Source organism: Equus quagga, chromosome 2, assembly GCF_021613505.1.
Source record: "Equus quagga isolate Etosha38 chromosome 2, UCLA_HA_Equagga_1.0, whole genome shotgun sequence".
NCBI classification, from domain to species: domain Eukaryota; kingdom Metazoa; phylum Chordata; class Mammalia; order Perissodactyla; family Equidae; genus Equus; species Equus quagga.
In genome coordinates, this window is record NC_060268.1 from 105,080,827 (window position 1) to 105,105,448 (window position 24,622).

The following is a 24,622-nucleotide window of genomic DNA, read 5'->3' on the forward strand; positions in this document are numbered from 1 at the left end:
CTCAACCTGTTAGGTTAGGTGGTCTTGCTATTTAAATTCTGAAGTGACTTTGGTAGCTGCCATGTCTTAAAGTCTCAATTTTAAGATTTATTTACTCTTTTGTTCCTGTTTTTGAAAATTACCCCCCAAATTTCTGATCATTATAGAACCATTAGCAAAAAAAAGTATGGAAAAAGAAGTAGCACCTGAAATTTCAATAAGGAACTGTCTAATTATGGTCAAGTTCATACCATAGAATATTATGCAGATATTAAAAAGATTGAGTCAGATCTCTATACATTGGTCTAGAAAGTGGTTTATGAGAACGGTAAGTGAAAAAGTGGGGCAGAGGAATGTGTATAGTATGAAAGCATTTTTATTTAAAAGCGGGAAGAGTGGGAGAACTCTGAATGTGTACATATGTCTGTATATTTGTGTAAGAGCCACAGGAAACAGGAGCCCACACCAAGCTTAAATTGGTTATTTCAAGGCTTAGGTTGGAGGTAGGGAGGGAACTATTTTTAAATAACATCTCTTTCACATATATCTTTATATTGGCATTAATTTTAATTGAGATACAACTCACATATCATAAAATTCACCCTTTTAAAAAGTGTACAAGTCAGTAGGTTTTAGTATATTCACAAAGTTTTGTAACCATTACCACTATCTAATGCCAGAACATTTTCATCACCCTACTGTTTATAACAAGCATGTTTTACTTTGGGAGTTTAAAAGATAATAAATAGTTAAAAAATAAAGAAGGAAATCACAGTGAGTTGCTGGAGCGATCGCTCGGTCTTGGAAAAGAGAGAGGCCTGCCTCCTGTGCTGTGTGAGTCGGTCAAAAGCCTGGCCTCTGCAGTCGTTGATGGGCTTGGCCCATGTGCTTTCATGTAAATAGGATGATAAAAATTTATCAACCATTTTAAGCAACAATATGAAAATAACTTTTACCTTTACCATTTCTCTTGCTCAAAACATTAAAGATCGTGTGACCTGGCAGATGAGTTGTACCAGTTGACATTCTCAGGAGGCTCACAGCGAGGACCTCTGTCCTTGCCCCTTCGGCATTAGGTATCAGGTTAAACAAAAAGGTGTGAGAACTGCTGTCTTACTGTTTTTGTGACTCTGGTCAACAATGAGATTGACTTTTTTCATGTTTCTTGTCATTTGTATCTTTTTTAATTTAAGTTTTGGTGAACTGACTACTGTTCTTTGCTTTTTATCCCTGACCAGTGGCCTCAGCCACTTTTGGAATAATCATTTCTCCCTGTCTTTGTCTTTCTTTATTGTATATTGAATTCTTATATTGTGATTTATTCCAAATAATGTTTTGACCATTAAAAATGAATTTGCTTCCTTGTTTAGCGTGTATATGATGAAGAAGTGGAGGAGCCGGTACTCAAGGCTGAGGCAGAAAAGGCGGAACAGGTACTTGCGTTAAATCTCTCTTCCGTTGAATTCCTGACTTAGAGAAAGAGAAGTGATGGAGATTTGTAGTGGGACTGGGGGATGGTGGGCAGAGGGACGGGTATTAGGAGAAATGGGAGAGGCTGCTCCTGACAGCCTAACAATTGAACTCCTGGGTGTGTTTCTGAAATTTAGTGTATTATGAAATATACAGAGGACTGGCCTAGTGGCGCGGTGGTTAAGTTCATACATTCCGCTTCTCAGCGGCCCGGGGTTCACTGGTTTGGATCCCGGGTGCGGACATGGCACCACTTGGCAAAAGCCATGCTGTGGTAGGCGTCCCACGTATAAAGTGGAGGAAGAGGGGCATGGATGTTAGCTCAGGGCCAGTCTTCCTCAGCAAAAAGAGGAGAATTGGCAGTAGTTAGCTCAGGGCTAAGCTTCCTCAAAAAAAAAAAAAAGTAAAGCCATTCTTACCCTGAGGACGGTACAAAAAAGGCCGTGCTGGGCTGTAGTTTGTGAGTTCTTTGAAGAAGGTGTTTCCCCTGTCTTTTCGTAACTGCTTTGATTCTTATTCCCGCCAGTTAAAAATGGCAGCGCGATGGATGGTGCTTTAGTCCACACACATTTGATGCCCTGAGTGCCACGGGCTGTGTTAGTACAGAGGATACGGAATGTGCAGTGGACGTTTATTGACTCCAGTAAGATTGCAGAGAGCTGGTGACTTGGAGAAAGTTTGCCCTCAACAGGTTGCGGTCTTGGTTAGGGTGACAGGACACAGCATGTCAAGGTTGTGTGAGTGCTAAGTGTTTTAATAGTTCAGACGAGAAAGAGCTCAGCGATGTAGGATAGCTGGGAAAAACTTCAAGGATGAGATGGTAGCTGGGTGAGGAAAGATGGGCCAGATTTTAAGGCCATTTCAGCAGGGGAGAATGCCATGAGCTGAGACTCAGAGTTGGGGGATGTGCCTGGTGTTTTATGGGCTGTGTTAGTGCAGGATTCTGGAGGTCAGGCACGAGGAAGGAGGAGGTGGGGGAGGGGTGGACGCTGGAGGGAGGCTTCGTAACCCAGGCTACGGGGGCGAGGGGCAGTGGTTCCTGCCTTTTTTCCCCTGTGGCTTCATGTGTTACTGATGCGTAAGCATTCTTTTGGGTTCTCTCATCCTAGGCTGAAGCATAGATAAGAGGTTCTTGACTTTCTAGCACTCTGGCAGAAGTTGTACCCTTTTCTCCCAGTCGGGAAAGCGCAGTGCCATGTGAGTTATTTTATTATCAGAGCAGCCTTGAATCAACTCTAATTTATTCAGAAAACATGAATCACTTGAAAAAGTTGGTACTTTATCGGTGACTATTACTTTGTGACATATGAAGCTCTTAGACTAGGAAAGGATATTAGAAACCAGTTACAGTTCTGCCCATTCCCAGCCTTTTTAAAAAAAGAAGTTATTTTATTTTATGTATTTATTTAAAAAATTTTTATTGAGTTAATGATAGGTTACAATCTTGTGAAATTTCAGTTGTACATTATTGTTTGTCAGTCGTGTTGTAGGTGCACCCCCTCACCCTTTGTGCCCACCCCCCACTCCACCTTTCCCCTGGTAGCCACTAATCTGTTCTCTTTGTCTACATTTTAAAATTCCTCATGTGAGTGGAGTCATACAGAGATTGTCCTCCTCTATCTGGCTTATTTCACTTAACATAATTCCCATAACATCCATGTTGTTGCAAATGGGACAATTTTGTTCTTTTTTACAGCTGAGTAGTATTCCATTGTATATATATATATATACCACATCTTCTTTATGCAGTCATCTGTTGATGGGCACTTAGGTTGCTTCCACATCTTGGCTATTGTTAATAATGCTGCAATGAACATAGGGGTGCATGGGACTTTTGGGATTGCTGATTTCAAGCTCTTTGGATAGATACCCAGTAGTGGGATAGCTGGGTCGTATGGTAGTTCTATTTTTAATTTTTTGAGGAATCTCCATACTTTTTTCCCTAGTGGCTGTACCAGTTTACATTCCCACCAGCAGTGTATGAGGGTTCCTCTTTCTCCACAACCTCTCCAACATTTGTTACTGTTAGTTTTAGATATTTTTGTCATTTTCATGGGTGTAAGGTGATATCTTAGTGTAGTTTTGATTTGCGTTTCCCTGATGATCAGTGATGATGAGCATCTTTTCATGTGCCTATTAGAAGTTATTTTACTTTTAATAATACTTAAGGATTTGCTAACCATTTAAGTGTAATAGTGTCTGGTTATACCAAGTCAGGTTTCACTTTCAAAGTGATAGGTATTTAGTGAACTATTTTCAAAAAGCCACTATATATTTATTTCACAAACATGTTTTCACACACTTAGTACAGTGTTAGCTATTTAACTAGAACCAAACATACCGGAATAGAAAAAAGCTGGGGCCAAAAGAAGAAAGCTAAATTAGAAAGACTTCCGTACTTGAGGTGAAATTGTGGAGTTTTCCCTTTTGGCCCTCAAAACAGTACTGTATGGTTTGGTTCTTGCTATGATTATGTATCCACTTCTAGGATATTTGTGAAGATGGGAAATGACACTAAATTTTTTTTCAATGTTTCTTACAACTGAAGGCACAGTGGACTGTATGCGGGGACTGTCATTGAGCTGCTGTGGTAGGAAATGGGGACCCGTGGAGTATTTCCAGCGGTTCGGTGATAATTACAGACTTTGGCAGAGGGGCATTGTTCTGGGGTGATGCACAGGATAGATTAGACATGAAACTGACAGTCTCTTGGTTTGAAACAAATTTGTAAAATAACTGTAATTGTCCAGTTGTTGTTTTTTAAAACTGTAATTGAAAAATGACATCTCTGGCTGGGGTATTTTCTTCTAAGTCGCAACTCCCAAAATTGCCCAAAGGACTGTTAACCAAGCTTGGTGGGGTGCCGTCACGGTGAGGCTAAGTCTAGGCCCTGCGTTCCTCCAGGAGCAGGGGAGGCAAGTGCTGTCGGAGGGCTTGTGATGCTCCATCATCGTTAGCGTACTTCTACACAGGTTATCCAGCTGAACCATCACACAATAGTTGTGCTTCTGTTTTTGTCGATGATGAACCTTGAGCTCCAGGACCTTATGTAGTTCCATCCATGTCCAGAAAGTGACAGACGTGGGATTTTAAATGTACTTCAGCGTCTGTGTCAAGGCATTCCACAGAATGTTCTCTCGGAGCGTGACACTGAACTTCAGAGAACATTCACAGTTTCATTAGTGTGTATCAACATGTTGGAGATCCATACTGAACATGTTTTTTTATAGGAGAAGACCCGGGAACAGAAAGAAGTAGATCTGATTCCTAAAGTCCAGGAGGCTGTGAACTACGGTTTGCAAGTGTTGGACAGTGCGTTTGAGCAACTCGATATAAAAGCAGGAAACTCAGACTCTGAAGAAGATGATGCTAATGAGCGGGTGGAACTGATCCTTGAACCAAAGGTAAAGACATTCAATTCAAATATTTGTTGTTACGCCTGTTGTGTTTTGGGTATTTTACTTGGGCACAGAATTGGTGAGACGTGGACTTTACTTCTAGGAAGTGAGCATGTCATCAGCAATCTCATATTGACTCCATCAGATAGATCTGCTTTACGCGAGCATTGATGGAGCACTCACTAGGTACAAGGCAGCGTGCCAAGTTATGGGGGTTAAAGGTTCAGGGCGTGGTTCCTGCTCTCAGGATGCTTCTTACAGCATTACCACTGATGGGGGAAAGGAGACATTTATGTGAGTCACCATCGTAAGTGCTCTGAGAATTGACTTTGAGCTGGTGGAAGTAGGGTAAAGATGAGACTTGAATTGGGTTTTAAAGGATGAAGAGGCTCACGAGAAGTGGAGATTGTTGGGAACCTGAATTCGGTAGCTTGTACCAGGGGAGGATGTAGAAGTGTTGCAGGACGTTTGGGTGTTTCCAGGTTTTAGCTGTTATGACTAAAGCTGCTATGAGCGATCATGACCAGACTGTTAGCCAGCAGGTATTTGTTGCATTACTATGATTTTCTCTCCAATTGGCAAAGGAGACAGTTGGGGCCACAGAGAGTCACTCAGAAGTAAACACAAAAGGTTGCTGTATTGATTTTGAGACTGAGTCCTTGAAACGTGCTCCAAAATCAGACTCTGCCTAGTCATTCATTTGGCTGCATGTTTCTCTTCTGCTTTGAGCTTACAGTGTTGTGCCAGGTCGGGGCTGATCCCTTAGTGCTGATGCAGTTGCTGGCTTGCCTTTTCGCTGCCGGAGTTTAGAAGTTAGTCGTGGACCCTGGGAAGTGTATTGCCTGGGCCGCACTTGTTACTTCCAAGTCGCACACCACTCTCTCTTACAGGAGGACTTGGGAATGCCTTCTGAGTCAGTGAACAGTTAGCTTAATTAGCCCTTTGTTTCTTTGCACTACATTTTGATTGCTATTGTGGCTTTAACCTTTACATTAAGCTTCCCAAACTTTCTGTTGTTGTTTGAAGCATTGGAGTTGTTCTCTCTTGCTCCCCCGGGGTCTTTGGGATGGGGAAGAGATGATGTGACCAAAGGGTTGTGCCTCGCAGAGGGCAAGCTTGTCCTTGGCAGTGGAGATGGGAGGTTGTCCTAGGGTGGAGCACTGTCTTGACCTTAAGTATTTAATGTGTGTGATGGATGGGGTTCAGAAGCAGAGGACTGAGGTGGAAGGATCTTCATGTATTACCATGTTCACAGTCTCCTTCATTTCATTCTGTTTTCTATCATCTGGTCTTATTTTACCAACTTCACTTTTCTGAAGTATACAATGTGATCCTCTGGGATATATTATTATTCTCTAGGTTATTTTTTCTCCCAGATAGGTTCTCATCAGTCTTTTGGATGTGTTCCGTTAGTTCATTTTGTTGACTGTTGGTGTTTGCATAGTTTCTTTCATCTAGCCCATGCTTCCCACACTGTGTTCCAGGCTTCTTCTTGCTCTGATGCAGTGGGATGGAGTTCACCTCGATTCCCTTCGTGCCTTGTTTGTGACCTGTTTGTCCACCCCCACCTCCACCCCCACCCCAACCTGGACATACCCACCTGCCTTCTCATAGTCACATAAAAGCATTTGAGTTATTTCCTCAGTATGATTCTCGCTAAATTTAGGACTGTTATTGATGATTCTCAAGACTGATTGATTGATGGTCGATTTTTGCTCACCAGCGCTGCTTTTTAGGGGAGGAGGGTAGGTTAGGACTCATCAAAGCTCGCCAGAATTTCCAGTTTCCTTCCTTCCTTCCTCAGTCCTCCTCCCTTTGAACACGTTACTGTGAAGTTGTGCCCTTTTCCTTGTTCGGTTACTGCTGGTAAACTTTCTGCAGGCTTTTGCCATTTTTGTTAACAGGCAATTGAAAAGGGAGATTCTGGTTAATTCAGCTTTACTTTGCCATCTTCACTTAAGATTTGATGTTTTTTAAATCAGTGATTTTTTTTTATACTTTTAATCCTGCTGTCTCTTATTCTCTACTTTTATTATGTAATTTGTTTGGAGTACTCAGATGTAACAAGATATCAAGTAGAACACCTAATTTTATTTTTTGACCTAAATCTTTAATGGCTCATTCCGTGTCATTATTTACAGGATCTGTACATCGATCGTCCTTTACCGTATTTAATTGGGTCAAAGCTGTTCATGGAGCAGGAGGACGTAGGTCTTGGAGAGCTGTCTAGTGAAGGTACTCTTTTGCACCAATTTTTTTACTTTTAATATTTATATCTTAGCTTTTTATTATAAAGTAATCTCAAACTTTATATTACATTTTTAAGAATAATACAAAGAACTCCCATGTACCCTTCACTCTGGTTTACCTGTTAACATTTCACCACATTTGTTGTATCATTCTCTCTCTGTATACTTAACATTTTTTTTGAACCTATTTGAGAGATATCATGCCCTATTACTCCTAAATATTTCTGTGTGTGTGTGTGTGTGTGTGTGTGTGTGTGTGTGTGTGTTTTCTAAGAACAAGGATGTTCTGTTATATAACCACAGTATAATTATCAAAGTCAGGAAATTTTATTGGACATAACACTATTATATTAGCTAATCCTCAGTCATATTCAGATTGTGCCAGTTTTCCCAATAATGTCCCTTACAGTCTCTTTTTTCCTCTGGTCCAGGATCACTCACTGCATTTAGTTGTTAAATCTCTCTTGTCTTCTTTTAGTCTGATACAATTTCTTGGCCTTTCTCTGCTTTTCACAACCTTGACGTTTTTGAAGAGTACAGGCCAGTTTTTTTCTTAGTACTTAGTAATTTTTTTTTTTTTTTGTAACTAGTAATTATCTTGTGGGGAGATACTTTGAGGCTGTGTAAATATTCCATTCCTCACTATAGTGAAGATACTTTTAATTCCAGTTAATGAGTATAGATGGTTTTCTCAGAATCTCTGAGATGCTGATACATGGTGGTTTGTGATTTTGAGAAGGCACAAAGGACGTTTTCTTACGAATATTGGCAATAACCCTTATCTTTCTTCTAACCAGAAGGTTCGGTCGGCAGCGATCGTGGTAGTATTGCAGACAGTGAAGAGGAGAACGACGAGGAGGTAGGGCTCTGTGGTGTGTCCCGGTCGTGGTGGGCAGGAACTTAGGATGCGTTTAGCAGGATAGTGAATAACATATTTGTGAATCAGCAATCCGTTTTCACTCATCTTTCAACAGTGATAGAAACCATATTCTGAAGTTTTTTCCTTGGGATTAGATTTCTTTTTTGTTTTGTCTACATAAACAAGGAAAACTGCTATTTAATCCCTTTTTCCAGTATCCTGCCTCCCACCTCCCTACCGGATTCTCTTCTGCTCAATATATTTTGAGTGGGGCGGCTTAGATATTTTGGTGGAATCTCTACCTGAGATAGTTTTTGAGTAAGTTCTAGCTTTGAATAATGGTAGGAAAAAAAAAGAAATTCACGTTTAAATCTTTTAAAACCAGAAGAATGCTTAAAATATCCACTTAGATTTTAACTTTGCTGCTGCCTCTCGCATCTTTGTATTCACAGAGCATAATCCGATAACCTGACTCCCTGCTCTAGGATCTCGGGGCCTGTGGTCCTTGACCTGTTGTATTTGGAGTTGTTCCTTTAAGTGGAATATTCATTATTACAAAGGGCAGACACATTTTGAAGTTCCTGAGTGTGCGTTTCTGAAAGGAGACAGTTTTGTACACGTGCTTCTCTCTTCTCCTCCCTCTGTTTCCACAGTCCCCCTCTCCTGACCTCCTTCCTCCAGCCCTCCAAGCAAAAATCCTAGCAGTAGGAAATAAGCTTTTCTTAAATAATCTCGCTGTAACTGGTTGTCACTAGCTGAATCTTTTGCTTTTGGTCATTGAAACAACTCTTTATCTAATTGCACGTAGCAAATACAATGTTCCCTTCTTGAGCCTGATGAAGTAGTTATTCTGTTTATTTAGAGGGAATTTACAGAGTGGAGTCCAAAATGTAAAGTACACACAGCTTTTAATAATTTAGTTAATTATACGTGCAACCCTTACTTTAAATCCAAAGATTGGAGATGATAGATAGACATGAACAAATTGTTAGCAATGTTTAAATGAACCACAAAAGGTACATGTTAACCGGAACAACCCTTGGCAGTCTTGCCAACTGTCCACCTTATCTGCGCCTTGATGCTTCAGGTGAACAGTAATCGGTACAAAGAGACCAAGTATTGACTGCCCCAGAGACTTAGACCCGACATCATTTCTGTGCTTCTGAGTAAAGCATGGGTTAACAACAAGCCTTTTTTCCCTCTAAAGGAGTCAGATGAAGATTTCGCCAATCATAGTGACAATGATCAAAACCGGGTAAGACTCATGTATTGAAGTTACTTTTAAATTTTAATTGAAGCATAGCATATATACTAAAAATATTTTTGAGTGACTTATGAGAAAGTAAGGATTTGTTCATGTTTACAACTAATTATATTTCAAGCATTTCGTGTTTTTAGGCTGACTACACCCTGTATGTTTTTCCCTTGTTTTAAAATTTAAGACAATAATAGCAGTAACATTAAGGAACACTCAAAAGATGGAAATCTTCTAATCTTACTGTCTTAGCACTGTTGTCTTAATTTTTGTATATCCTTCTGAGACATACTCTTTTCATAATATGCATAGTTTATTTTCTGCTATTTTATGTGAACATATCCTCAGTGTTTCCTTGTCATTTTAAACAGTCTTTGTACTTTACTTTGTAACCTTCTCTATTTTTTAAGCATACTGATATATGATACTGTCATAGTCTCTAAATGTATATGGGAAATAGTTTATTTCTAGGTTTTTAGTTTTGAGATAATGCTGCATTCAGTATTTTCATGCATAAAAATCCTTTGCTTTTGTGAGCTGTTTCCTTAGGAATAAAGTAGTGTATAGTTATATTTAAGGCTGTTGATACTACTCTCTGATGGATGTTCCAAACTACAGGTCATGCATAATGATTTACCTGAAATTTCATCAGCACTGGGATTATGATTTTTGCTACCATAATATATGTACAGTAGTATATTGAGATCATCCCAGTTTGCATGTCAGTTTACTAATTGGGAAATATTTTTTCACAAAAATTTTCAACTATTAAATGAAAGCTTTAGCACTTTTTGGTTGGTACTTTTATTATCCTAGTTATATTCACAAATGTAGCTAGTCTGTATAATTTTAATAATCAGTTCTTTAGTGTATTTATTTCTATGGAATTTGCTGTTCAGATCCATAAGTTCAGACAGTTTTTCAAATAATACAGTATAGTGATTAAAAGCACTGGCATAACCATTTGTATTGTTAAAGATAGACTAGTTTTGTGTGTAATGTGTAATGTCAGTGTTCTAAGGATTAAATTAGTTAAAAAGTTGTTGTAGCATAGCTCCTGGCACAGTTTATCTATTTAAACATTAAAGAATTTTTTGGAGGGCCGGCCCCGTGGTGCAGTGGTTCAGTTTGTGCGCTCTGCTTCAGCGTCCCAGGGTTCACAGGTTTGGATCCAGCTGTGAACCTACACACTGCTTGTCAAGCCGTGCTGTGGTGGTGTCCCACATACAAAATAGGAGAAGATTGGCACAGATATTAGCTCAGGGCCAATCTTCCTCACCAAAAAAATAATAATAATAATTATATGATTTTTACATACCAGTGGCTTCTTTTGTAAAAATTAGAACTTAACACATACATTTGAGCCCTGCAGTTCTCATCTTCTCATGCTCCCCATAGGTATCTGGTGTTACCATCTGGGAGTGTATATTTCCAAGTGTTTTTCCTTTATTTTACAAATATATCTGTGTCCACAGAAATGGTCTAGTGAAGGGGGCGGTGGTCAGGGTGCCAGGCTGGGTTTATCATTCAGCGTTTTTTCACTTGATCTCCTTAGACGTCTCTAGTTGTTACGGCCTATCCCTTTTAACTGTTAGTATTTTTGTTAAGATAAGACTATGCTTATTTAGTTATGCATTTCTCTAGTGGTGGACATTTTTAGTATTTCAATATTTTGGTATTACAGTTTTGTACTGAAAATAAATCCTGTGCATTATTTGTTCTATGTTTGCAGTTTTAAAGGGAAGGTCTAAAGGCCAAGTGGCAGTTTCACTTTTTCAACTTGATGACCATATCTATAGTTCTAATCTGGTGGTTTATGCTCTTAGCACACTGCACAGATGAGTGAGGAGGAGGAGGATGACGATGGTTGTGACATCTTCGCTGACTCTGAGAAGGAGGAGGAAGATGTTGAGGACATTGAAGAAAATACTAGACCTGTAAGAAAGACTATAGTTGCTATCGCTTGGCCAGGTTTTAGAAATGGTACCTAGGACTCATTCCTTTTATTGTCATTTATATCTGTAACTGATTTATTTTGTATCATACTTGTAATTTCATTTATTTACACTTTTGAAAACAGTGGTTGAGCATTCCAGATTACCTTATGAGTACCACTTTCTTCTCCAAAAGTTATCATTACACAAGTTAGATCATTGAAAATAGATTCAGTTCTGGGGTTTTAAGACCCAGATACTCATCCCCTCCCCCAACCCCAACCACTTCATCGTAGTTTTCTTATCTAGATCTTTGAGTATGAAAGTGAAGTATAAAAAATAAGGAGTTAAAGAGCATCTCCCTTTATTTGAACTCTGAGTCATGTTTCTCAGGTGATCAGTATGGCATGCATATATTTAAATTCAGTTAAACCCTATTTTCTCATCAGTTCAATTTCTTTGCCATTGTTTACATACTTTTGTTAGGTGTCCAAAAAGAAACTTTACCAGCTTGTATGTTACTTAAAAGTGATTCTTTCTGTCTTTTCTGCCTGTAGAAAAGAAGTAGACCTACCTCATTTGCTGATGAGCTGGCGGCTCGTATCAAAGGGGATGCTGCAGGCCGGATGGAAGAGGAGCACACAGGTACGCCACCGAGATGAGTTAACAGGTGGTGGGGAGGTGCAGGCCCCTCCGCTGGGCCTCACTGGGGGCAGACTTCCCTTTACTAAGCTGCCAGAGGCTTAAATTGTAGTTCTTATTCTTTTTTTTGGTTTAGAGACGCTTTGATAATTGAACACTGTGGACCGCCCCCCAAGAAAAATGCACATATGCACACCTGTATATGCAGTTTCAGGGGATTAATGGATATGCCAGAGAACCGTGGACCCCAGACTAAGAATCCCCGGCTTAATACTGCCCTATATTCTGACCAGATAAAAATGTGCTGTACAGTGTACTTTAGAAATTTAACAGGGCAGAAAGCTGTCAGTGAAATTCTCTCAGCAAGTGCAGTCCCGGCATGCACATGATCCTGGTGTCTAAGCTGAGGCTTTCTGCCTTGAAAAGAGGCACTTCTGAGTGTCTGCTGTGGGTGAGGCTCAGGCGGGAGCTGAGACACAAAGGTAATGTCTTGCTCTTAGCTTAGGAGTTGTGCGGATGACAGACGTGTGTAAAGAATCAGTGGGTAAATACCAAGAGTAGACTGAGTGTTGTTAAAACTGTGAAATATTCTTCAAGCCTCATCCCCAGGAGAAGCGAAACCTCGGAAGATGTTGAAAGAGAAGAAGGAAAGGAGAACTCCATCAGACGGTAGGCCTTTTCCCTCATTCTGTCATCCTAGGAGGCTCTTAACTCGGGAATATCACTTATGTAATTCATAATGTGCCGCTTTAAGTACTGACAAATGGGGTCTGTCTCCATTCACTTTTTCAAAGCATTTAAGAGCAAGCTGAGAGGAGAGGTGAGTGAGGAGTAAAAATGTTTAAAAGATTTGAATTATTGGGTTGTATAGCGCTCATTAGCTATCTTTGTAGAATCCTCTAGAAGTACAGAAACTAGGAATCTCTAGCATTTGTTTTCAATAAAGAATATATCAGGCCCTTCATGTTAAACAGTAATGTCCATTATAGTCTCATTTGTGACTGTCAATCTGCAGATGTCTGTTTCGTCTGCTCCTCATTCCCCAAATTCTTGGTGGGATGGGTCTTGAATGGTGGTTAAACCGTATAGTTGCTTCGAAAGAACTTTAGGTAAAGGGGATTGCTTACAGAATTCACCCCGCTCCAGACATTCACACTGGAGCGAGGGAACCTGGAGAGCCCTTGAGGGGTTCCGTGAACTCTTCAATGAGTTTTTGTTTGAAATTCCTCAGACTGCCAGCACTCAAATACTCCTTGTTACGTATGGTTAGATAAACTCCGTGCCAGTTTTGGAGATGCTGTCGACACGTTAGCCAAACTGTTTTTAACTCTTGCTGCAAAATATTCCTTTCGGTTTGCTAGATGAAGGAGATAACTTGTTCGCACCCCCCAAGCTGACTGATGAAGACTTCTCGCCGTTCGGTTCCGGAGGAGGCCTGTTCAGTGGAGGCAAGGGACTTTTTGATGACGAGGATGAGGAGGTGAGTCAGTGGGAATAGTGAAGCTTTCCATGCTGTGTCCTGGATCAAGAGGGAGAAGTGCACTTTGTTCCTTTAGTGGGGAAAACATGGCTTCTTAGTTGGAAGTTGCTTCTCCTTTCGTATTTTGGCAGATTTTGAACTAACAATCACAAAGTGAGAAAATATTGTATCCTGATGCCCTTTGTCAGGTGGGGAGCGGACGTGAATGTTCATTGTAAATAGTTTACTTGATTAGGTAGTTGTTTCTTATCTGTTGTCTTCTTCCATGTTCCTATTTAGTTCCTGGACAGATCTGAATTATTTAAGGGTCTGATTTGTGGGAACTGATTTTCTGGCAGAACAGTAAATATGTAGCTTTAAGCGTTACCAGGCACTTTTCTTTAGAAATTTTCAAGTGCGGCTCCATTTGCCTCTGCATTTCTGAATTGTGTGTCTTATACCTTATTACCACCAGAGCGACCTCTTCGCGGAAGCCCCTCGGGATCGGGAAGCCCGAGCCCCTGTTAATGGAGGTGAGTTTGGATTGAGGCTGACTGTGCTGCTTCGTGACCAGAGTTCCAGAACTGTCCACTTCTCGTTAGGCGCTGGACCCCCTGAAGTTGTTCCCAAGCCTCACTTCTTTGTCAGGCAGGGAGCTGTTCCATTTGCCTCGGTCTAGTTAAAAGGAGCTGATTTTCACCAATTCATGTCTTGGAAAAAACCAAAAAGTCCCATCTGTAAACCCACAGCACAGTTTTGCCTCTTCCTTAGGAGAGAATTCATAAAAAGTCCAACAGGAAAAGTATGCTCCAGCAGTGTTGAGGATGTTTTAATTTAATCAAGTTTAATTCAAAGGAACACTTCTAAAATTCTCCATATAAGTTGGAGGTCAGTAATTCCCCAGGCTGGTGTGCATCAGCACCATCTATGGAGTTTTTAAAGAGCACACATAAAAAATTTAAAAACTTACAAATATTATTCCACTAGGTCTGTGGTAGTTCCTGGGAGTTAGAGATTAGGTATTTGCAGTGGTTTGGTCTCCCTAGGCCACGAGTCGTCTGATTTTGGGCTTGCTGTGAAGCTGGCTGACTTGACCGTCCTGCGGTTCCTGCTCCACTTTTTGGCAGTGGTGGCTTGCCTGGTTTCCCTCTTTCCTGTCTTTCTCTTCATGTTTTCGCGGATGTTTTAAATTTTCTGCTGTTCTTTTTTACCTGTTTTCATCAAACTGGAACAGCTGGTGTGGGAACTGTTGAGGAGCCCTGCTTGCTCTGTCCCTGCCTCCCCTTTTGTGCTCTGCACCTTCCGTGGCCCCCAAGCCAACGCCACTGCTGTCGTCTGCCCGGAGGCAGAGCGACCTTCCGTGGGAATCACAGCCTAGACGTGTCAGTACCAAGAGAAAAGTCATGACATTGGTAGAGAGGACCAAGCTAAGGAATTCTAAAATGCCTCTGTTTCGAAAAATTAGTTTTACAAAGTCTCCTCTTAGCTATGTATTGTGTCGCACATATTTTAGGAAGGTGCATTTAACAAGGAAAGTCATTTTCTTTGTTGAAGTGGTCATCTCTTTCTTTCTCCTTTTAGTGTCTTCATCCTCGAAACCTGGAAAGAAAATCCCAGCAGGAGCTGTTTCTGTATTTTTAGGTATCCTAACTTAGGGTTTGTTTTTAAAAACTGTATAAGTATCATTTTGTCATTTTGAAATTGTCGTCTTCTAAGGGCTGGTTGGAGAGTAGGAAGGGCTTCAGAGGGCATCAAACAGCCTACAGAAGGAGCTCATTTACTGCTGTTAGCTCATACTCTCTTAGAAGTCAGTGGCCTTGAACTTTTTTGTGTTTGAGTGACCAGGTGATTCTGCATGTGGGACCTTCTGCAGCCCTAAGGGCTGGAGGTTATTGGGTTCTGTTAATGTGTTTTGTGGATGAACTGAAACTCAAAAGTTCTTGGTGGGTGGTAGTGGGTTTTTTTCCCCTGTAAAGTCAGGAGCCCATGCTGGCTCACAGCTGGGCCATCCTGTTCCACCACCCACAGGAGATGCTGATGTGTTTGGTGCCATCTCTGCTCCATCGCGGAAGGAGCCCCAGAAGCCCGAGCAGCGCCCCCCAGGAAAGAGCCCCTGCCTCCCAGCGCCTGCCGGCCTCTTCGATGATGAAGATGACGATGATGACTTTTTTGCAGCATCCTGCAGCAAACCTCCCAAAACAGGTATCTGTTGCAGCCTCTATTTCTGAGAATTTAGCTGGAAAAGAATGTTGACCTAAAACGGACATAAAGCTCCTTTATTCTGTATCTCTTGTAGTTCCAGAATCCTGTCTCAAGCATTCTTGTCATAGAGTTGTCTCATCTCTACTTAAATATTTATGGGCCTTGGAGGTCTCTATTTTATGAACCATTTTTTTCTGCTTTGGAAGCTAATTACTAGCATTGTCTTCCTTACTGAGAGCTGAACTCTGTTCCCCTGTAATATCTGCTCAGGAGTTCTGGTTGTGACTGTTGGAATTACAGAGAAAGTTTTAATCAGACTTTCTTCCAGCCATCTTTGGTGTACTATGTGAGTGGAATGTCACGTGCTGGCTGTTTAGTTCCCTGCTTTTCTTCTCTGTGCCAGAAAGCCCAGGTAACCTTCACCTTTCCCTGTATGACAGGCTTTTCAGCCCCTTGGCCACTTGGGCACTCTTCTTTCCTCTGCCCTCAAATTTAAGCCAGTGTGTTCATGAAGTCGCTTCTCTGAATCAGTTTTTTTAATGTGCAGGTGGCTCTCCCAGGACTCCTGTCAAAATGCCGATTCTGATTCAGTGGGTGTGGAGTGGGGCCTGCGATTCTGCTTTTCTGACAGGCTCCCTGGTGGGCCGAGGTTGCTGCTCTCTGGGTTGCACTTGGAGTAGCAAGGCTTGGATTCATTGGGTATTTTTCCAGGAAGGAAGGGTGGACCACTAAAGTGCACACAATTTCCAGCAACCTGAGAAAAGGGGTCTTTCTAATAAGGACCAGGTGGACCAGGATGCATTGAGAAGCAGGCTCTCTGGATTATATTCCTTTTCCAGTGGTGGGTGTGGAAAGTAAGGGTAGCAGCAGAAACGTGAGGGAAACAACAGCCTAGTTCTTTTGGAAAGAGTGCAAACCGGATGAATAATACACTCAGATCTGGGCCAGCTAAAATGACAGCGGGTAAGGTGGTGGTGCCTCTTGTGGCTTCGAAGGGCTCTCACTCTGTGAATACCATTGAGAACTGATTTGGAATCAGAAGTAAGTTGATGCTGCTTTCTTTGACAGCTGCTGCTCTCCTGGGACGTTCCTGAGTTGGTGCCCTCATTTCAGGGACACACCCCTCCTTCAGGGCAGCAATGCCTTGGTCAGGAAAGGTTGGGAATCGCCCAAGTGGTCACCAGGAGGGGGATTTATGGTCCCTCCATTCAGTGGAATTTTGTGATGCTGTTAATAAGAATGAGGTCCATGTATGTTGACATAGGAAGATACCCTACGTACATTAAGTAAAAAATTCAAGTTATAAGACACATTGTTCCAATTATATTATTGTTTATAGTGTTACGTGTGAATAACTAGAGTTAATGTTAGTATATCCTTGGGGGAATTAGAAGCATGTATACCAGACCGTTCCTCGATGGACATCTTGTTTGGGTGGGCGGGAGGAGTTATGGGGGAGATTTCAATATTTGCTTTTCTATGTCTTTGGAAGGTTTGACTTTTTAAAAGCAGAAGCTAACCCTCCCTTTTCAGATTCCTAGAGTGCTTGTTCTTTCTGTAGGTCTGTCTTTACCTTTTATGCTAGGCCGAGCTGCGCTAAGCATAGGATGCTGCTGCTTGGATAAGTGTATAAGCCAAATGATTAAACCATCTCTCCTGTGTTTCATTTGAGCTACTGTTGTCTTCTCTGAAAAGTTTCCATCCAGTCCACTTAATATTTCTTCCAAGAAGTAACATAACTTTTTCTGTTTATTCAGTGGGAAGGAAGAATTTTTAATCTGTGAATTTTGCGGTGGGATTTTTGACCTTAGTGTAATTTTATCCTGTGGTCTCTTTCTAAAGACAAAGCCAAATCCACTGCCAGTATCTTTGATGATGAGGAAGGAGATCTGTTCAAAGAAAAAGCAGCAGCTTTGCCGGAAGCTACTGTCAATCAGACAGATGAAAATAAAGCAAGAGCAGAAAAAAAGGTGAGCAGGAGGGAAGACAAAACATAGGAGTGTTGATTTGGGGCATCTTGATAATTCATCTGGAGCCCAGAGGGAAGTAAGTGTATAATGAAGAACTTCAAACATACAGAAAGTTGAAAGAAATACAACTTAGCTTCCGCAGTTGTCAGATTTTGCCTTGCTCAGTGGTTTTAACATCCATTGATCTTTTCCTGAACCCGTTATCATATTGGAGTGCAAAAGAATGCTTTTCCAATTCTGTTGTTTCTTCTGCAGTTAGTGGCTGGCATTCTTCTGAACAGAAGAGTTTTCTCTCCTCCTTTCCCAGCTTTTTAGTATCACTACAGGATCCTGGATTCTCTGTTCGTCATATTGTTATCCATTAGCGTCGTTATTTTTTTTTGATGCTCGTATTGACCTGTATTTGGCCAGTGGGATGCGTCCCCTTCAGTCTTTGAGCTCTTCTGGCTGTTGTCCCTCCCCTTTGCTATCCTGCACACCTTGATCTTTCTAAAGTACATCTCTTTTCGTGTCCTCACTATGAAACCCTGACCTTCCCTCTGCCGACCACCTAGGTCCCAGCTTTCAGAACCCCATAGGCTCTTAGGCACCCGCCTTCCTACACTGGCTCCCACCGTGCATGTCCCACTTGTGCACTGTGCAATGTGGGCAGTCTGTCATACTCTCTGATCCACCACATGTGCCCTCTTCCTTATCTTGCTTTTCTCTTCTCACACGTTCCCTCTGCTGTAACGTCCTTGCTTGTACCGTCTCCAGGCCTTGCTATCCTGAGAAACTGACTTTATCAAGGAACTGTTTTTTTCCCTGTTTCCTAACTTATACCAATTTTTAAATTCTTTCTCATGATATTCCTACTTTTGTGTTAATTCTTTGTACGAACTTGATACATGTTCTAGGTGCATGGCATCTTTAATCCCCTGATGCCGTATGCTAGCGGGGACTCAGTACATTTTCTCAAGGAATGATTGAATAAGCCTTCATTTCCAGGAATCTTGTGTAACTCTTAACTATTATTATTTTTTTCAACAAAGGTCACCCTACCTCCCAGCAAAAATCTCAAGCTCTTGTCAGATACAAAGACTCAAAAAGGTTTGTTTTCAGATGAGGAAGACGCTGAGGTAAGGAATTCTTTTTCTTAGTTCTGGGAAATTAATCTGTGGATGTGAATTAGAAACTATTTCTGAATCAAGATTTTTCTCAGTAGAGGCACAAGACTTTTTTTAAGTACTTTAGTTCTTTGAAAATAATGTCTTGAGAACACATGGTCTTTAGAAAGTAACATGTGTACAATACTTTTCACTGTTGGATTTGAACCCCACGCATTTCCTGGGAGGAAGAGAGAATGTCTCTCTTCAGGATATGCAAATTTTAGGCTATTTGTTGATTGACAGTGCCATGAGGCACTTGTACCAGAACAGAAATAAACTCACTGCTTCCTTTTGTGTGTGTGTGTGTGAGGAAGGTTGACCTTGAGCTAACATCTGTTGCCAGTTCCTCTTTTTGCTTAAGGACGATTGTCACTGAGCTAGCATCTGTGCCAATCTTCCCCTATTTTATGTGGGGCACCAGCACGGAATGGCTTGACGAGGGGTGCTAGGTCCACGCCCAGGATACGAACCTGCAAAGCCCGGGCTGCTGAAGGGGAGCGCATGAACTTAAACACTGTGCCACCAGGCTGGCCCCGTCACTGCTTCCTTTTTCAGTAGTCTTACTAGATAGCGGGCCTAGTGATGAAGTGACTCGTGTTCTGGCACAGCCTTCTGTCTTGTGTTTGGTAGTAGCGTGTGGGCTGGCACTGGTCTGCAGACAGCCTCGTCCTTCGGGAAGCGCCATTTCCGTGGAGCAGTACCAGCTCTCAGAAGCATCCCTGCTTTCTCTGACTCCCGCGGGCTTAAGTCCTTTTAGAACTAACTTTAGTCTAGGCTTTTAGGGCATCAGAGACTTGTATGAGAATGTAATGGGCAGTAATCAGTCTCCTTCACAGAAAAATCTGTGGACACGGGAGAAATTTACATGTACTTCCAAGAAATTGTGAACTCAGGGTTAAGCTCTGCAGTGACTTTGCACCGACAGCCAGGGTGAACATATAATCTTTGGAAGTAGATTGATTACCATTGATGGCAAATAAAGCCTTTGAGGCTTGTGCTTCATTGGCGGCCAGTGTGCAGAAGATAAGAATTAACCAAAGTCCAGTTAATCCAAACTCCTGACATGTGAGGACAGCATGACCGGGCCTCAAACTCTGGTCTTACCCTGTGCTCGCCCTTCTTCATCGTCAGGTACATCTCCCCTTTGAGGGGCTGTGTGCTGGCTCCTGTCCCTCTGGAGTGCTGTTCCCAGAGTCTGGATGGCCTGCATCCTCGCTTTTCCCGGTTCTCTGTGAGCCTTGCCCTTGCCTTGCCTGGTAGCAAGCCTGCCAGCACACACCACCACACTCCTGAGCCCCCTCTTCTGTTGTGTTGTTCTTCACTCTGTGTTGCCGTGTGACATTTCTTGTCTACTTGTTCATTGTCTCTGTCCCCAACTAGAGTAAGCTCCGTAAGCGTAGAAGATTTTGTTCCCTACTCGTATCCCTCACACCTCAATAGTGCTTGGCACTTGGTAAGCCATCGAATAGTTGTCGACTACGTGAAGAAACCAAATGTGAGCAATTTCAGTGACTTAACAGGGTTCCAGTTACTTATTGCTATGAAACTAATCACTCCAAAACTTAGTGGCTTAGAAGACCAAGAAGTTTTATTACCTCTTATGGTTCTAGAAGTTGACTGGGCTCAGCGAGGCACTTTTCACTTAGGGCCTCTCATGTGGTTCTGGTCTGAAGGTGACCAGGCTGAGACTCATCTCACTTAGTGAACGGGAAAGGCTCAGAGAGCCGGGGCTCTGGGGGGACCGCCCTCTCTCTCTGCCTGGCAGCCTCAGGGATGCTGCACTTCCTACGTGGTAGCCCAGGGCTTCAAAGGGAGATTCCCCAGGAAGCTGAGCAGAGGTCGTATTGCTTTTTGTAACCCAGCCTCAGAAGTCAGTGTTGTCGCTTCTGCTGAATTCTTTTGGTTGAGACGGTCCCAAGGACCCACCAGGTCCAAGGGCAGGGGTCATAGACTCCACTTCTTGACGGCAGAGTGTAAAAGAATTTGCAGACAGGTTTTAAAACCACCACCAAAGGCTTTGTCCCATGTGCATCATCATAGCTTGTCTTCATTGGATACTGACCGCATGCTTAGGCAAGGAGAAGTAAAACAGCACAGTCTAGGAGAGAGGACCGGAGGAATGTTTCTTCACTCCTGCCTCTCTATCGCAGGTGTGGAGCTAAAGCTGTCCCTGTGAAATCGTTTTGGGGACAGGGTTGAGGTAATGGAAAAGCCTTTTTTTCCAACACCAATGAAGATAATTACGTCACAAGTTGAAAACCATAATGTTGAAATTTGGTTTTGTTTTACTTTTTTTTTTTTTTTAAAGCAACAGTGCCCTTTCCTTAAGTGAAATCTTGCCATGCATCAATTGCAGAGAGGCATGGGAAATCTGGAGCTCCCCCTGTGTGGCCTCTTCTAACTAAACAGAGCTGTGGGACTCCATGGGGCCCAGGCGAAAACCACTGGGCTGAGAAGAGCCCTTCTCCATTAATGAACTGCCTAGGTCTGGATCTGAGGAGTAGACCTTGATTCTATAATAAAAGAGATCTTTATCCAGGGAGGTCTTAGAAACTACGTTCTTGTCCTATTTAATTGTCCGGCACTTCTGTATTGAAGTTTCTCTTCCTGAAGGAACAGTTGTCCTAGTTTATGTTTCTAATTCATGCAGCTCAATTTGCAGATCTGTCTTTGCATTAGAGGCTGACATTTTACAGCATTTTGAAAATTTCTTCAGAATCTACCAGATCTTTCTCTAGCTTGCAGCATCTCCTAGCTGTAGATGTACCAAACGTTTTAAAATAAAAATTGAATTTGTGTTTATTTAAAAGAAATAATAGCATACTCTTGGGAGAGAGGGGTGTTAGTAAGTAAAACAGAGTCGTAGATCCAGCCATTTTGGAATCTAGCCTCTTTTCATTATTGAATCTGTTTAATCTCTGATTCTTTGGACCAAAAAAGGAAGTCATTCTTGTTTTTTTAGCATGGTGGGAGATTGATTAGAGAATTTCCCGCTGCCTTAGGTCATCCAAGGGGGAATGTGGAAACCTCTGGGTTCCAGAGAGGCCCCCTGGAGCTCCATGGGTCTCGGCCTCTCACATGCAGGCGTTTGAGCTGCATGCAGCCAGGACAGACTGACGTGTGTTCCTCAGGGACTGTCTCAGCCAGCTTCCCTCTGACAGAGAGACCTGGACACACGGCGGACATCACGCCACAGTCTTTACTGTCTTATATCTAACTGATACTTTAAAAACTGTTACATCTTACTAACCAGGAGCTTTAATCTTGATCCAACAGGATTTGTTTTCTTCTCAAAATGTGAGTAAGTCAAAAGATGCATCTCTCCAGCCTAGCAAACTCCCCACGTCAGTCTCGCTTTTCGATGATGAAGATGAAGAGGTAACCATTGCTACTGCAACATGAGATAGTCCAGTTTTCAATTAGGAGAGAACCGTTGCTGATGTAGCTTTATAGCCAGAGGCTCATACATAGACAAGGTGATAGGGAAGCAGTCAAACTGTCTGAGGCGTATGTGACAAAAATATTTTGTTTTTTATTTCAGTGACTCCTTAAGTTTTCTTAGCTGTACAGTGGGCAGCACATTAGATTCTTGACTCAGCTCTTATGGAAGGCTCTGTAGATTTCATTTAAAAAATCTGCCTTTAAGAAATACTTTTTAGAGGATGGGTCTTTGTTATAACCAATGATGTACAAGAATGTTGTGGATACAGTGGGAGTGGAGAGGAGAAGGCAGCGGTGTCTCACCTTGCCTTCCGTCCTCACCCTGGATGAGAGAGCAGAGTCGGGGAGAGGAATGAGGGACGACAAACCAAACTTTACCTGATGCAGTACTGTCCGGTGGCCAGGCTCATGGGCTTTGGCATCAGAGCCCTGCATCCGTGTCCCAGCTCCACCATGTACATTCAGGGACCTTGGGCAAGTAACTGAACCTTTCTGAATCTCATATGCTTAATAATATACAGGGTCATTATGACCATGAAGACAGCTAAAACAGCTAATTGGCAGCTCTTGGCACAGTGCCTGGCACATAGTAAGTGCACAGTAAATGTTAGCTGTTGTCTTTAGTATCCCCACTAAATGCTAGTTCGTTATTCTCCTGGCTTTTTCGACCTTCCCACACTTTCCATGAAGACTCCCTTTATCGAATCGCTACATTTCAGGACTGTTCACCTGCTCTAGGATATTATTACAAGTGTTTTTCTGTCTGACTTGGGCTCAGGCCTTCTGATGATTTCGTTCCCATTGCCTTAATGAAAGTACCTTAATAGGTGCTTTTGGAGGGCTTGACTACACAAAAATTTACAAATGCCATTGAACCAAAAGAATCAGCTCTTTAGTAGGCCATTGATTTTATTTAGTGAACTGTTTCTTAAGTTTGTATTGGCTCTTCAGAATTAACCAGAAACACAAGTCGTGCCTCCCCTCTGTCCCAGGTATGTCTTTGTAGATGTGAAAGAGTGGAGAATGCTCTCTCTTTCCCTCCTTTGATCCATTGCTCCAGTTTCTAATGCATAAAAAGAAAGATGCAGGTTGCTGGCTGCTGCAGGGGGCTGAGCTGCTCTCATGCTGATGCCAGGCTGGCTGCTCTTTTCAGTGAGCATGGAGGGCTCGCTCACAGGAGGACGGGGGGCCAGGTTTCCTCCTATTTCTGTGACTTTGTCCTCACGTTACCCTCCTCCTGCTCCCTCCCAAGTGTCCCCCCTTCGAGTTCGAAGGTATCTGTTTCCCTTCTCTAGATGGAGAGTACAGTTACAGAAGATTGTAGACTGTTGCTGTAGAGTGAGGAATAAGAAGTGGGATTTACTAGCATTTTGGTTTTTTCCCCCCAAAGGTGTTATGTATATTCTGTACCTAACGAGAGACTATCCTCTAACAATTTGACGTGAGGGAATGTCTTCAGTTTTTTGTTTTATGCGTATGAAGTTATCATACTCTTCTGCCATTTGTTTTTCTAGGATAATCTTTTTGGGGCTACACCTGCTAAGAAGCAGACATCATCTCTGCTGACTCAGACCCAGGAGAAAGCCAAGCCCTCTGAGCCGTCCAAAAAGAAGGTGTCTGCACTGTTGTTCAGCAGTGATGAGGAGGTGGGCTGCAGCGTTCTCCCAGAGAGGAGTGGGTTGTTGGGTGGGATTTAAGAGTTACGGCCATCCTAAACATTTTCTTTCTCTGCTTATTTTATAGCTAGTGAAGTTCAGTCACCAGAGACTGTTCACAAGACTGTCTTTCTGTTCTTGAAGAAAGATATTCAGTGTAGTGTGTTAACTGAAAGACTAATCTTTTCAAAATGGTTAGGAATAAAAGAAGTTTGGCCCTCAAATTGTAGTAGATGCTAATTCAAATGAGTTAGGCCTTATTTTGCCTTGTTAAATGATCACTGTGTTTCACTAAGCAAGAACTATAGCTAGACATGGTAGGAGGATCCTATGCAAGTCTAACTCCTTTTTTAATAAGAGTCTTAACAAGAGTCTTAACAACATTTCCGTTTGCTACCTAGATACATACTATCAAAGCCAGTAGTGAATATGGTGTAGCTGCTGTTCAGATTTAGCTGTACAGCAAAAGACTTTAAATATAATGCAAGAAAGAATCCTCAGCATTAAAAATCTTCCTGTATTATAATAATTGCTCTTCTTTATTTTAACATTGCAGGTAAGTTATGAGGGTATGATGTGGGTAGGTAAATTATAGATAATGTTTTTTATTGACAGTGGCTTAAAATGACACAACATAATTTGCTTTTTCTACTTAAACATATGAATTTATGATGGATTTTTCCATTTTTTCGTTCTTTTTAGCATTCTTAGTGGTGGTTCTCTTTGTAGTAATGGCCAGCCATCAGTGGAATTTCTCCTACCATAGTATTATAGTGGTTGAGGGAAAACAAAAATAATAGCCAAAGCTGGGACCAACAGTTCTTGCAGAGTAAAGATTAACTAGGGTTCTAGAACAGTGACTGTCAACCTAGGCTGCCCATTGGAATCACCTGGAGAACTTTAAAGGGTCCTGATACCAGATTCCACTGCTGGAGAGTCTGAATTCAGTGGTTTGGGATAT

General features: G+C 42.0%; 1 protein-coding gene across 4 annotated transcripts in view; it reads left to right on the forward strand.

The window, feature by feature from the left end:
* Nucleotides 1–24,622, forward strand: part of LOC124235336 (WASH complex subunit 2A-like) — a 49,601-nt gene that overhangs the window by 4,101 nt on the left and 20,878 nt on the right. For 2 of the 4 annotated variants that reach the window (XM_046653068.1, XM_046653070.1), the window contains exons 4-19: nt 1,350–1,412; nt 4,680–4,853; nt 6,989–7,082; nt 7,894–7,955; nt 9,163–9,210; nt 11,037–11,147; nt 11,702–11,789; nt 12,384–12,455; nt 13,148–13,266; nt 13,721–13,778; nt 14,827–14,886; nt 15,274–15,447; nt 17,290–17,417; nt 18,449–18,535; nt 21,842–21,943; nt 23,521–23,652. In XM_046653068.1, the coding sequence (XP_046509024.1) occupies nt 1,350–1,412; nt 4,680–4,853; nt 6,989–7,082; nt 7,894–7,955; nt 9,163–9,210; nt 11,037–11,147; nt 11,702–11,789; nt 12,384–12,455; nt 13,148–13,266; nt 13,721–13,778; nt 14,827–14,886; nt 15,274–15,447; nt 17,290–17,417; nt 18,449–18,535; nt 21,842–21,943; nt 23,521–23,652 (1,572 nt within the window). The remainder of the gene's footprint in view (nt 1–1,349; nt 1,413–4,679; nt 4,854–6,988; nt 7,083–7,893; nt 7,956–9,162; nt 9,211–11,036; nt 11,148–11,701; nt 11,790–12,383; nt 12,456–13,147; nt 13,267–13,720; nt 13,779–14,826; nt 14,887–15,273; nt 15,448–17,289; nt 17,418–18,448; nt 18,536–21,841; nt 21,944–23,520; nt 23,653–24,622) is intronic. The other 2 variants (XM_046653069.1, XM_046653073.1) reach the window with 1 other exon arrangement.